Source organism: Grammomys surdaster, unplaced genomic scaffold, assembly GCF_004785775.1.
Source record: "Grammomys surdaster isolate TR1022 unplaced genomic scaffold, NIH_TR_1.0 99, whole genome shotgun sequence".
Taxonomy (NCBI): domain Eukaryota; kingdom Metazoa; phylum Chordata; class Mammalia; order Rodentia; family Muridae; genus Grammomys; species Grammomys surdaster.
The window spans coordinates 5,962,922-5,977,026 of NW_021604578.1; the positions used below are offsets into that span (position 1 = coordinate 5,962,922).

At 42.6% G+C, this 14,105-nt stretch overlaps 1 protein-coding gene across 1 annotated transcript in view; it reads right to left on the reverse strand.

Annotated features, from left to right (window-relative positions):
• LOC114634705 (chondroitin sulfate proteoglycan 4-like) overlaps positions 1 to 10,995 on the reverse strand; it is a 54,229-nt gene extending 43,234 nt beyond the window's left edge. Inside the window, exons 1-5 of the mRNA XM_028783319.1 lie at positions 10,971 to 10,995; positions 10,653 to 10,816; positions 6,674 to 10,234; positions 4,951 to 5,421; positions 257 to 433 (exon numbers count right to left, since the gene is read on the reverse strand). Coding sequence (XP_028639152.1) covers positions 257 to 433; positions 4,951 to 5,421; positions 6,674 to 10,234; positions 10,653 to 10,816; positions 10,971 to 10,995 — 4,398 coding nt within the window. The remainder of the gene's footprint in view (positions 1 to 256; positions 434 to 4,950; positions 5,422 to 6,673; positions 10,235 to 10,652; positions 10,817 to 10,970) is intronic.
• Between the last annotated feature and the right edge of the window lie 3,110 nt (positions 10,996 to 14,105).

Genomic DNA, 14,105 nt, shown 5'->3' on the forward strand with positions numbered 1-14,105 from the left:
ACAATACACACACACAGAGTCAAATAAATAAGTGTTTAAAAAAAGTAAAAGGAAATACAGAAAGTATTACCTCCCAACAGTATCCAAGAGGATATTGACAAGTATAGCTAATAATTCTTTCCCCTAGTGGAGACAGGCTACCATATGTACATGGCCATACATTTGACTTGCTGTTTTACAATAGCAATGATATAAATAAGAATCAGTTTGGTTGCCCTGGAGTTCTTATATCAAATCAATAGCATGCAGCACTCACCTGGAGGATTTTATTGGCTGTTACTACCGGAGTCTCGTCATTTACAGACTCAACCATCACAAATAGAGTCTGAGGCAGACTCTGTTTCCCAAGCTCGGAGCTGTTTGCCAAGATGGTGAGACTGTTGAGAAACTCCTCACTGCCATTATGAACATAGTAAATCAACTCCTGCTCCACCTGAAACCAACAAAAGCACCAACCAGCTGAAACTCAAACCCAAACTGTGACAGAGCTGCTAAAAAAAAGAAGCCCCAGCTTAAGAATCCCTAAAGCACAGAAACAAGTCTTCATCTCATGAAGTCTGAGTGAGCATGAGAGAGGAACTGTGCTGTGTAACTCACGTTTCATCCTAGAAATAAGTGACATACCACTTCACCCTAGGAATAGGTTTGAGGGGAAAATGCAATGTGGTGTAGTAATGAGAATGCTGGGTTGGTAGCAGAATTCTTGAGTTTAATCACACTTCCAACAGTAACACGTACTGAGTGTACATGACCCAGCCTTCCTACTAATGGGCAGCACAGTAAAGTTTCAAGTTCTACTTGCTTATTTAAAGTGACTAAGTTATGACAGTTTTGATTGTTTTATTTGATAATTTAAACTGTTAGATTTAGGTTCCTCTGAGGTTTCATTTCTCTTCCTTGGAAACATATGGATCAGGGTAACTAGTAAGTTAGCCTAATCATGTTTTCTGGACAAAGAAGGGACTGTTTCCTTAATTGTTTTCTGTGTCTGAGGTTATTTGTGATTGAGTTTTAATTAACTTGACACAGCCTAGACTTACCTTGAAAAGAGAGTCTCAATGGGGGATTATCTCCACTGGGTTGGCCTTTGGGCATGTCTTTGAGTGGTCTCAATCAAGTTCATTAATGTAGGAAGACCCAACCCACTGTGGGCAGCACTATTCCCTAGGCAGGGAGTTCTGGACTACTTCAGAGTTGAGAAACAGAGCTAAACATAGGCAAGTAAGCAAGTAACATACATGTATTTATTTATTTCTGCTTTGATTATGTATGTGATACAACTTCCTGTCAACTCTCCTGCTATGATGAACTATAACCTGGAATTGTAAACTGAAATAAACCCCTTTCTCTCTAAATCATTCTTTGTTGGGGTATTTTATCATAGCAACAGAAATATAAGTAGGGTAGCCTGCTACCTCCGAATCGTGAGCCCTCACCTTTGTAATAAATCGTGTGTCTCTAATGCTAGTATACATCTCCTAATTACAATCAAATTATTCTACCATGGAAGGACACATTCACGGTAATAAAGCAAATGGAAGTATTTATTTTTATCCTGGTTAGATTCCATCTACTTAATTTCAATTCTGAAATAGCCACTGGACGATTTAGTTATTCCTCTTTGATTTGTAGTTACCAAAATTCTGATCAAATTCCTTTCCTCTTGACTGTACTTGGAACACTGGCGAATACAGTTCAGACCAGAGAGCAGAGAATGCTCAAGCTGGATGGGAATTTAGCTTCAGTGAGTCTGTGACCCAAACACAATGGTGAGAACTCCCAACACCCCAAAGGAGTTGCTGGAATTCAGAACAAGTCTCTGGGGCTGTGTTTGTTTTGACAAAATTTAGCCAAAAATTTTAGCAGTTCAGCTTTGCCCATTCCTGTGGTGCACTTCCTTTAAGCAAAGTCTTTTGATCTTACAGGAGTGTTTCTGACAAGGGTTGAAAAGTTCAGTTAGGGTCTCAAGGGAAAATCACAGCGACTCATACACAGGTGCTATGAGAGTTTCTTTGGAGTTCTGTGGGTAGAAGATTATTCGAGATAACAGGCCTAACCTCACATTCCTGGAATATGCTGTGTTAAGCTACTTGTGAACAAACAAGGAGAGGGGCTGACCACAGATGACAGACCTCAGAAGGGAGAGCACTTTAGGGACATGGACAGCACTCACTTCTAGGACAGTTTTCCTGGAGAAATACATCCCTTCTGCCAAATCACACACCCTTTAATGAGGAATTTGTTCCAAAACCACATACCAGTTCATGATATTGGCTGAAAGCTGAGAAAATAGCTGTGTCTATTCCTACCTTTCAAAAGTTAGTAAAATATTTGCTTTTCTGGTTTATTTTTTTTCTATAGTACTAATCTTTATTCAACATGTTATGAATTTCACATGTTTCTTGTCTCTACCTCCCTCTTTCCCCCACCAGAGGAGAAAACTCCACACAGATGGGGGAATGGTCTGATTAGTTCACACTTTGTCTTCATCACCTAGGTCTAGAAGCCTAGATCTAGAGTATCTAGACACAAGATATTCACAAACTTATTACTTAACAAATGAACCCAGGGACTTTCCACTAAGACAGTGAAGGCTACAGACACATGGGATTTGTGTCACTTTAAGTAAAAATGGTAACATCTCAAAACCTAGAGACTACAGGCATTATATATAAAGAGATGGTATGAGGAACAACCTGGAAAACAGGTTCATGTGACCTTGCCACATGTCTATAAACAGGCTGCTGGATAACACAGATGCCCCAGGGAACGCATGTATCCACACACAGATTTCAACCAACAGTATCCTTTTGTTTGTTTGTTTGTTTGTTTGTTTTTTGGTTTTTCAAGACAGGGTTTCTCTGTGTAGCCCTGGTTGTCCTGGTACTCACTCTGTAGACCAGGCCGGCCTCGAACTCAGAAATCTTCCTGCCTCTGCCTCCTCGAACTCAGAAATCTGCCTGCCTCTGCCTCCCAAGTGCTGGGATTAAAAGCATGCGCCACCACAGCCTGGCCCAACCGTATTCTTATGAGCACAGTCACTGACTTGACTGAGGCAGGACTCAGTACATGGCATAAAGGGTATTTGATTCAACTTAAACCAAAGCAGAATGTTGCCAATGCTGGGCTTTCCAGCCTTTGAGATGGAAGCCATGACTGAACAAGGCATAAGACCAAGGCAAAGAGCCATTCATAATGCGGGTCAACAGTCCATCCTCCCTGGGACACAGGGAGGAGCTGCGTGCTGCTTTCCTACCCCCTGCATCCTGTTCCTTCATGGCTTCCTAACGATATCTGTCTAGCCTCCCTGACAGTTGATGTGGACAGAGGTAGGAACCCTCCAAATGGAGTTTCAAACAATCTCTGCCCTCCTCAGCCTGTGGAGTACTCCTCAGCCTGTGGAGTACTCCTCAGCTATCTACATGGTCCCTATCTCTCAGTTCCACATACTTGGCTAAGCTGCTCCTTTAACTTGCACTGCCTTTTTTCTGGTTCCTAATCTGTTTCTTCCAAACTCTTTATCTAACTTCTCAAAGTCTAGATTAAACGTTGTCCCTTTGCAAAGAGTTACTTATGATCTTCTCCCTGCTCTCCAATTAGAATTGGATTTGTCAATTCTGCACTCCTGCAACACTACTGTGAAATACAACGTGAGAGACAAGAAGGGAGCATCCTCATCAAAGATGAAGTGTCTGGCTCCTCCATAGCATTTCTTGAGGCAAAAAAAAAATATTTCAGTTACCATGGTAACACACAGTAACTCAAACAGCAAGCCTTTAGAAACTAGATTTGAATCCATTAAGAATCCTATGACTTGGATTTTCAAATTTTTATTTAATTTTACATGTGCATGTTTTGCTGGTACATATGTCTGTGTACCACTTGCATGCCTGATAGCCATGTCAGATCCTTTAACTAGATTTGCAGATGGTTGTGAGCAACCATGTGGATGTTAGGAACTGAACCTGGGTCCCCTGGAAGAGTAATCAGTGCTCTTAACTGTTGAGCCAACTCTTCAGTCCCCAACTTGGAATTCTTAAAGGCAAAACGAAGCAACACTCATGTATTTTTAGCAGAAGAGGCGAAGCCAGGCAAAGATGGTGGGAGGTTGTTTGCGGTTTCCAACCCAAAGAGTCTATATTTCCAGGGAATACTGCAGGCCAATTTTCAAAGTTAAAGGAAAATGGTAGAAATCATTCCTTTACCCATGATAAGAAACCAACGTCTAACAATAAGACCAAACAAAGAACCAGACAGTAACCTTGAGTTGACTTTGGTTATTTCATCTTCTCACATCTGGATGCCAGAGGACCAGTTGTATCCCACTCTGGACACCCGTAGTCCATGTTTAGCATATAGTATGTCCTCTGTGAAACACTTAGTGATTGGATGAATGCAGACATGAATGAAAAATGTTTGCTAAAAGATGAGTCAGCTGTGTTCCTGGAATCAATGAGAGGAACAGGGCACTCCTGTAGAGTTGGACAGTCAGGATGTAAATCAATACAGGGTGTACATGCAAGTCAGAAGACTAGGAGAATGTAACAAAAAAGACAAAGTTCAAGGGAATCTAGCAACTCCTCTTTCAAGTATTTAAAGGGTCTATGAGGGATGGTTTTCTCCAGGGATAATCCCTCACACTGCATTCTCAAGAGAGGTAGGATCTAATAGAAATTTCTAAATTCAGGTCAGTGAAAAGAAATGTTGAAGTGCTTTTAACTACAAAGGCCCCTCTCAAGATGTCTTAAATATACTATCAGTGAAGATGTTTAGGCAATGTTAACACGGTTTCTACAGAGATGCAGCAGACAGGCTACTAGCATCTTGTGGGAAGCTGGACTCTGAAATCCCATCACCGACAAAGCCTGTGAGCCTAAATGATAAAGAGTCAGTTCTAGCCAGCCCCCCTCTGGCACAACATATTCAAACATATTGACTGAGATTTATTACCTCTTTCCTGGAAAATTTCATTAGCTTTACTCTTGGAAACTTGGAACTTTCAACATAACCGTGCTTTGGTTGTTCAAGGAGAACAAAGTCACAGTCAAGACTCTCAAAATACTTGCTTGGAATTTGGAGGTAGTCCTGCAGAAGTGCTTTGGAGCCCCCTTCTTGAACTGTGAGATTCTGTACCTCTAGAGGTATCCACTTAGGGATGATATCCAAAAGCATTTCCACTCGCCTTACAACCCGGGAGTCCTTTGTCACATCTAGCGTGAACTGATCCTTTTGTTGGCCGGGAGCTGTCTGGACATAGAGGACATTGCCATCATCAATATCCTGTTGGGTGAAGCTCAGAGTGAGCTTCGAATCTGCACCCATGATGTCATCTTCTGCTGTGGATTTTTGGATGTATCCATGTACTGGTGGAGTTCTGAGGATGAACACAGCCTCGGAAGGAATATCTTCTTCATTCCCAGCCTTGTGTTCACAAACACAACACACAGACACAAGAAAAAACATATGAAGAACTATAAGAGTCGATCAAAGCCATTGACGAACCACATGATTTCTCTTAATATCAACAAGTGGCTTAAGTTACAAGCAGGGTTGTTACAGTTTCAGGTCAGGTCTGATCTGGGGCCCAGGCCAATATTTGTAATATTAGCCCTGCTTACAAAAATAAATAAATAAATAAATAAATATTTAAAAATTAAGTCAACAGCACTTGAGCAGCTATGAAGTATCTGCATACAGCACTAAAAACCCTGAATAGTCTAAAAATTTAGGTTAAAAAAATTTAAATGTTCTAAGGAGAGGGCTGGGGGCTTGCCTAGCGTCTAGCATTTGCAGGGCCATGAATTTCATCCTTGGTGGGGATTATAAAGAATCAAAGGTGGCGGAAGCAAGAACAGTTGACTCAGTAGCATCTCACAACTGTAGAGGAAAGGGCTCTTTTCCTTTTTTAAGTTCTGTTCTCACTAGCTCAGCACTTCCTATGCATTTTCTTTGCATTGATTCAGCAAAGACCATCTCAGAACAGGATTTGCAACTCATTTCATCACAAGGGTGAACACGCCCCCTTGTGGTGAAATGCAGTCATTTTGTAGCGTGGAAAAGAACTGTGACAAGCTGGTGCCTTCTATTCCCTTAGTGAAGGCTAACTACTCACCAAACTGATTCTAGCTCAAACTCATCATCTCTGATATGACTGGTTGCACTTGGAAGCCTGCCTCAAGTCCCTAAGGCAAAGACAGAACAGCCTGCATGTGTGTCAAAAATAAAAATAAAGAGCGCTTAATTTATCATAATATACACTTCCCTTACTAAGTCCTAGTTCATACTACACTACATGTGGGCACACACATGACTCTCTATGTAAACACAGCTTTAAAATAAGGCAGAACATTGTGCAGATTTTATTTCCAATTGTCCAAAAATGGGTAGTATCAAACTGAAAACCTCCTAACCTTTCATCTCAGTGGTACATAAATACGTACATAAGTGTGTGCACATACACATACATTAAAACTATACCCAGTACCAAGAAACATAGTGAGAAAGACAAACAGACAGACAGACACACACACACACACTCACACACACACACACACACACACACAGAGACAGAGACAGACTATCAGAGAGGACGTTCTCAGAAGCAAACAAATGGATTACAAGCCTCTACTAGTCTAAGCCAGTAAGAATGCTCAAGGCTTTGGATAGCACCTACCTCGATCTTTCCTCTACTCAGTTTTATTGCTTTTCCTTCTTCAACTATAAGGCTCTTGCTGTGCAGAATCGGAGTGTAATATTGGTGACCCTCCAAGGACACTTGGACCCAGATACTCACATCTAGGTAGGTATCTTTAACTTTCACTGTCAGGTTAAAGATATCGAAGTTACCATCACCGTTGTACCTATAAATCACACGTCCCTGCTTTAGGTCATGTTGGGAAAATGAGTGAAAGGCAGAATTGTTGACCAGGAGTCTGCCATGTTTCGGGGGTTGCACAATGTGGAATTCAAACTCATAGTCTGTTCTGACATCTTGGTTTGTGGTGACACTCAGGTTGGCTGTTGTTAGAAAGTTGTCCCTCCCTCTGTGCACAAGCAGCCCTGTGTTGTTGACTATGTGGACATAGGCCTCTGACACACTGACCTCAAAAAGGGATGATGTGTAATGGACACCATCAGTCACGAACAGCAAGAACCGGGCAGAGTCTGGACCTTGGTGTCTGAAGAGCACACGCCCTTCCTGTAGGTCCTCTTGTCTGAACTGGTAGAGCTTCTGAGTCGGGTCGGTGGCATTCACCAAATCTCCATTTGGTATGCCATGCCGAGTATAGAGCAACTGGCCATCATCAAAATCTATGTCAGGGTCATGGTAACAGAGGTCGGCTAGTGTCAGTAAGCGTTGGCTGTCCCGCACAACATGAAAGATCTTATCTACCACACGCACTGGCTTCTCGTCATTCTTCAACTCAACAGAAATGCTGACTTTGATTTCTGTAGACATGTGCTCAGACTCAAGACTTCTGACCCCTCCCTGTTGGCCCAGACCTGTGGCAGAGGCCAGAAGGAAGAATTCATCCCAGCGGGTCTCAGAGTCATCATGAACATAGATCAGTCTCTCACTCATTATGTCTTCCTCTGTGAATCCAGTGATGGCCCTACTGTCCTTTGCCAGAGAAGAAGAGCTGACCAATTTCAATTCCCCATGCTGAGGACTCTTGGTGACTTTATATTGGAAGTCACGATTGTCCAATGTCTGAACAAATAATTCTGATTTTGTAATTACTGTCCATTCTCCCTCTTTTACACACAATCCAGTGTTTTTTACAGTGATATGTGTCTTATCTGCTTTAAGGTTGACCCTGAAGGTATGATCCTTGGATTCTACGTGTTTTACAACAATTGAGAAACTAAAAGAATCCTGTGAGTCTTCCCCGGGCCTCTCCTGAGGCTCATAGCTTACCTTAGAGTCTGTAATGTTTCTTTGACTGAACATTGAACCGGTTTTAAGAACTTTATTGCCGAGTAGCAGTTTTCCTTTCTTAGGTGGAATCAGTAGCTTGAAATACAGTTCCCTCTCATCTCCTTCCACACTCCCTGTTGCAGCCTGCAGATGACCAGAATTCAATACTTCCTTGTTTGTGTTGCTAACCTCCAGAGGAATATTTTTCAGAAGTGTCGGTTTCAGCCACTGCACAGTCACAGGAAACAGGAGCTCCTTGCTTACTCTCCCCTCTACGTTAGCTTTAAATTTAAAGTGGTCCGTAACATTTTCTTGCTTCAACCCCTTGAATGAACTATAGTATCGGATCCGACTCCGGTCAACAGAACGCTGAGAAAAGGTCCTAACTGGTTTCCACTCTCCGTTGGATCCTCGATGCTGAATTTGGCCAAACTGAGGTGGCTGTGTGATGTCATAGAGAGTGTCCAGCTCATGTTGTCCACCATTCACCTTCACAGACAAGTTGCTCCGTGTGATGAGAATGGTGCCACCCTGTGGTACCACCACACCAGTCCTACCAGCCACTTCAAAGTCCCAAGGGACAGCCGTGACCCTCAACACCACAGTATTGCTAACCAGCTCACCATCAGTTGCTCTCAGAACAATCCGAGAGTTTCGGTGACCCCTGTGCACATAGAAAATGTTGCCATCTTGTAAATCCACGTCTGTAAAACCACTGATGGCTCTCCCGGGATCCTTGGCACTTTCTAGAAACCCAGCCTCTGAATTGAAGTTGTTAAGAACCGAAAACCTGAGATGTTGAGTGTCTGTGTCGGGGTCTAACACCTGTATCACGTTGGGCATTAGTCGTTGCTTAGTGTTCTCAAAGAGAAGCAGGTGTCCTTCTGGGAGCTTAAGGTGTGGTGGATCATTCACTGGAAGGACAATAATGTTAAAAACATGTGGAACAGGATCCTGCAGCTGGGATGGCATTGCCTGCTTGCTACTAGAAAAAACCCAAAACGTAAAAGAATCTGTAGGCTCTTCCGAACCATCGTGGACATACCACACTTTCCCATGCCTCAAATCTGACAGAGTAAAAGTCCTCTCCATTTCCTGTGCAGGCCAAACATCTATTTGAAGGAACCCGTGAGCAGGCATTTCCTGTATCTTAAACAGTATCTGAGAATAATTGATACCCAGATCCATGAAGTCCACATCCACGTCTATATGCCTTTGTCCCAGTAAAGCTCGTCCACCTTCTTGGACTTCCAACTTATTTAAAACCAAAACACTGGCACTTTGATTTTTCAAAGGAGAACTGGCACTGGGAACGGCAGTGGAAGGGGATGGCTCTGGCAGCAGCAAGTCTTCCCCTGCCACAGAGGGATCTATACCACGGAGCCCCTCGCTTGTGCACCCGGTGGAAATGTCTCTGGAAACAAGAGCATCCCGTAACGCTCTCTTTTCCAAATTGGCTTCTAAGGCTCGCAGGCATCCTTTCAGAGACGCGCCTCGAACAGATTTCCCAGGCACAGACACAAGTTCTAAGCCGCGCACTGTTTCCCACATCCGGTCATCCAGGCCACCCATGAACAGGGGGCCTTCAGATACAAACTCTTGGCTTTGCAGAGGCAGCCGTGCCCTTTCTCTGTGTTCATCCACCATGAGGTCCACGTGCCTCCCCGTGACCCTGAGTTGAACAATGTGCCACTTGTTGTCACTAACCAAGCTGAACGATGAAAGTTGAGTTTTTGTTCCGCCTCTTCCTACATGAGCCTTCAGTAGACCCTCATGGATTTCTAAGGCAACAAAATCTCTTCCTCTACCTGACTGAAATAAAAGCAAAGCTTGTGGGGTTCCAGTTTGCACAGAAAATCTCAAGATCCCTTCCCCGTGTACCTTCCATTCTGGAAAGGTAACATATGACCTAGAGCTGAAAAAGCTAATAGCCTCATCCTTCCCAGCAAAAAACTCATCCTTACACCCCAGTGACACCTCATAAACCTTCTTAAAACCAGGATAAGACCTCAGGGATGCAAGGATCTCTCTCTGGTTAAACACCACATCCTCCATGCATCCACGGAAGTTGGGGGTCTTTCTGTCCAGGTAAGGGACACTGAGCCCCCCACGACCTCCTACATAGATTCCATGGTGAAAGGTAAAGTCATACATCCCACCAGCCAGCTGGCCAGTTGTCTCATAATGCTTGTCAATGGCCAAGAAAACATTATCTTTGCCATAATGCAGATCCACCGAATGCCAAACCAAATCGTCCACACGAAGTCTTCGCTCAGAAAGGAGGATCTGTTCGCCTGTACCCATGTTTACTTTCACCTGAAAGAGACAAGAACCATGATTAGTGAAGCCCATCAAGGTGTTCCTCCCTTGTGCTTTTGGGGAATGGGTTGCTAGGGGCTGACCCCTACTAAAACTCATGGTGAGGATTAAATCCCCAACCCAGCAGTGCTGGGAGGTGCTGAGGCCTCAAAGAAGCCATTAGGTTGTTAAGAGGGGTTAATGCAATGTCCTTCCAGAGAGCTGGTTCTCTTACAGAATGGACTGGGACATAAGAAGGGATTGTTAAAAAGCAGGTAATATTTAAGACACGCAAGAAAAAAAAAAAACAGAGACTATCCCACCTTGCATACATGGCATGCCATTTTATTCTATACTTTATTCTAGTGAGGAAAAGATTGGTCTCATTTTCTGTTAAAATATTCTTACATATTTTAAATATTTTTTTAAAGCATACCTGTAATATTCCTGAAAGAAGTTCTATCAGGCAATAGTCAATCTTCCCAGCTGCAAGGAAGAGTAAGCCGTGTGGCTTGCTGGTGTGAAATCTTAACTGAAGCGACAGCTCGTGGGAAACCTCTGTGGTGCTGAGCCACACGTAGCTTTCGCCATAAAAGGATGCTACAGGGAAGAAAAGCACAAGTCAGGAATGTGCTGCACAATAACGATGCTTTTTACGTCCTTCCTCTTCATAGACTGACCCTGCTGAAGAAAGTTGCCATCCCAAAGGCCACTCCTGCTTCCCAGGGTGCCCCACAGACCCAGCATGACGTACAAAGGCTTAGCTTTCTCTTATCCATCTCGGGACAGCTCTGAGAGGTCTCTTCTTCATTAGAACCCTCCAAAGGAGCTGCCGAGACTCTCACTGATGCTGAAGCAGCTCAAATCCCTCATCCACACAAGTCTGCTCCTTTGCCTTCTGTGGGAGCTGGTTCAAAGCTCCCTCTAATAAAGCTTTTGTACGTTAAGTTCTCTCTCGGGTTTAGCTTCCCACGGATCCTAACTGGTACTAGAAGTTGCCTAAGACAGTGACTCTGGGAGGGATTTGATGCTGAACCACCCTCAACTGAGATGACAATGGATGCGTGTCGCTGTTGAAAAGTGGGGCCCGGGAAACCCTAACAGGGATGCCAAAGTCCCACTGTTTATGAACTGGGATGGCATAGTAATGGCAGAGTACATGCTTGTCCAGCTGTGAAACACTAAGAGATGAAAAGTAGAGGGCAAATGTAACCACGAGAACAATGGAACTGGGTACTGACGGACAAGCTTGAAGTTTTATAAAACGATAAACTGGGAGAGGTCAGTGTCCTTCTCATTTCTCACAGCAGAAGGGCAGAAGAAGCTAAGATTCATACCAAAATCACTGGAGTAGCCAACGTCAAAAAGTCTCAACTAAACAAGCTCCCTCTGATGAAGCAAAGGCTCTGGTGGGATAAAAACAGAACACTGCTGTGTGAAACTGGAAATCTGCATCCGTGCAGTCAGCATCTTGACTCCTAGAACTGCCTGGAGCCCTCTGAGCCCTCGGGTACAGGTTATTCTTTTATTAAGGGCAGCACCTTAGAGTTTGCAGAAGCCTTTCTTCACAAGATATCATGGGACCTCTAAAGATGGACCCCATGGTTCCTGCCAGCAGCTAGGTCAAAAGCAAAGGGCAAATTACAACCCAGCCTGCCCAGGGTCATTATTGGCTGGATATGAGATAGATAAGGCACATGCAAAGAGGATGTCCATTTGATTACCTTGGATACTTCCCCCAACTCCTCCCCTCTCTCCACGATTTCCCTGTGTAGTCCTGGCTGTCCTGAAACTAGTTCTGTAGATCAAGATAGCCTCAAACTCTGGGATCCACTTGCCTCTGCCTCCCAGGGGTTGGGACTAAAGGTGTTTGCCACCATGCCAGGCTCAAGAGTGGGTCTTTTTAACTCTGCCATACTATGTGTTACAGTTTAACATTTATTACAGTAAGGGAAGGAATAGAGACTACACTGTAGCACCCTAAATTCAATACTACATATGAGTCAGGAACAAAATAAATTTAGAAAGAAAAAGAATATGGCACCATGATGCTTCCAAGAAAATATATAATTCTCTAACACTAGATTCTAAAGAAATAAACACTAATGAAATGCTGAATAAATGATTTATTAAAAATGATAAGGAAGCTAAAGAAACTCAAGAAAATACACATAAATAAACAAGACCAAAAAGATAATACATCATGTCAGTAAGAAACTGAGCAAAAGAGAATGCAGTATATATGCACACAATAGAGTCTGATTCAGCAATAAAGAACAAGACTGTGCTACACGTAGGAAAATGGACGGAATGGAGATCTTCATGTTAAGTGAAATAAGCCAGACTCAGAAAAACTAATACTGTCTGTTGGCTCTTATGTGCAACGTTTAGACTATAGACATAGACATATGATATGAAAGTGAAAGAGAAAGTGGGGAGAAGGATGGTACCATGAGAAAGAGGGAACACAAGGAGGAAAGAATATAAGAAACTACACAATACACATGTATGACAATTTCAAATTAAACCCACTATTTTATAAAAATGAACACATACTAGTAAAGTCAAAAACACTTAAAAAAAATCTAAAACATAAAAAAGAAGTTCAGCAAAGAAACAAGGATCTTGAAAGGGAATCAAAAAGGCATCTTGGAAATGCAGAGATCAACAAGTCATTTAAAAATTACAGTCAAAAGCCTCGACAACAAACTAGATCAATAGAGAAAGAAAAGCTGAACTTGAAGACAAGTCTTTTGAAAGATATCTACCAGATAAGAAAGAAGACTGAAGGAGAAGGGATAGAAGGATAGTGAAGAAAGCCTTCAAGAACTTTGGGACATCATTAAATATACAAAGGTTGCATCCCAGGAGGGCCTAGAGGAAAAGAACCGCAGAAAGGCATACAAAGTCAATTAAAGGACATAATGGTTAAAAGCATCCGTCACTTTGGGAAAGATCTGGATGTCCAGATGTAGGAGAGTCAAATGACCCAAACAGATGTGTCCAAAAAAGATGCTCATACCAACTTATTATAGTCAAACTGTCAAAGTCGTAAGACAAAGAGAATTCTACAACCCGAAAGCGAGAAGCTTCCAAGTCATATTTAAAGGAAAGTTCATTAGACCAAAAGAAAGTTTATTTTTTAGGCAGAGTCTCACTATGTAGCCCAGGCTGGCCTTGAACTCAAGACCCTGCCTCAAACCCCTAAGTGCTCAGATTGCAGGCATGTACCATCATATCTGGTTGCCAAACAGCAGACACAGCAGAAGCAGCCCTTGTCAACTGAGCAAAAGCACCAAACCATAAAGATGAATGAGAGGAATAATGGAGCAAATAGAACTCAAAACAAATAGAAAAATTAATACATTTATCAAGAGTAAAGCCTTACATTACATACATATAAAAACTTTGAGTGCTGATGAATTAAATCCCACAGTTGAAAGATAAAACCTGGCTAGATGGATTAAAAAATAAAATAAAACCCAACAATATGGTACCTATGAGAAACTGACTTCACTGGTAAGACAGACACAGATTGGAAATGAAAGCATGAAAACATGTCCCACAAAACAGAAACCAAAAATAATTAGAAATAGCTACTCTTCAAAGAGGCAAAATACATTTAAAGACAAAAACTGCAAAAAGAAATCAAGAAGGTCAGAATATAATGACCAAGAATCAATGAACCAGGAACATGTAACAGAGCCAGAAGTCTCAGGTTAAAAGCATTTTCCAGCAAGCCAGGTGACCCAAGTCCAGATTGATCTTGTAACCTACACAGTAGAAAAAGAGACCCAACTTCAAGTGTTGTCCTATGACTTCTACATGCACACCATGGTCTGTCTCTCTCTCTCTCTCTCTCTCTCTCTCTCTCTCTCTCTCTCTCTCT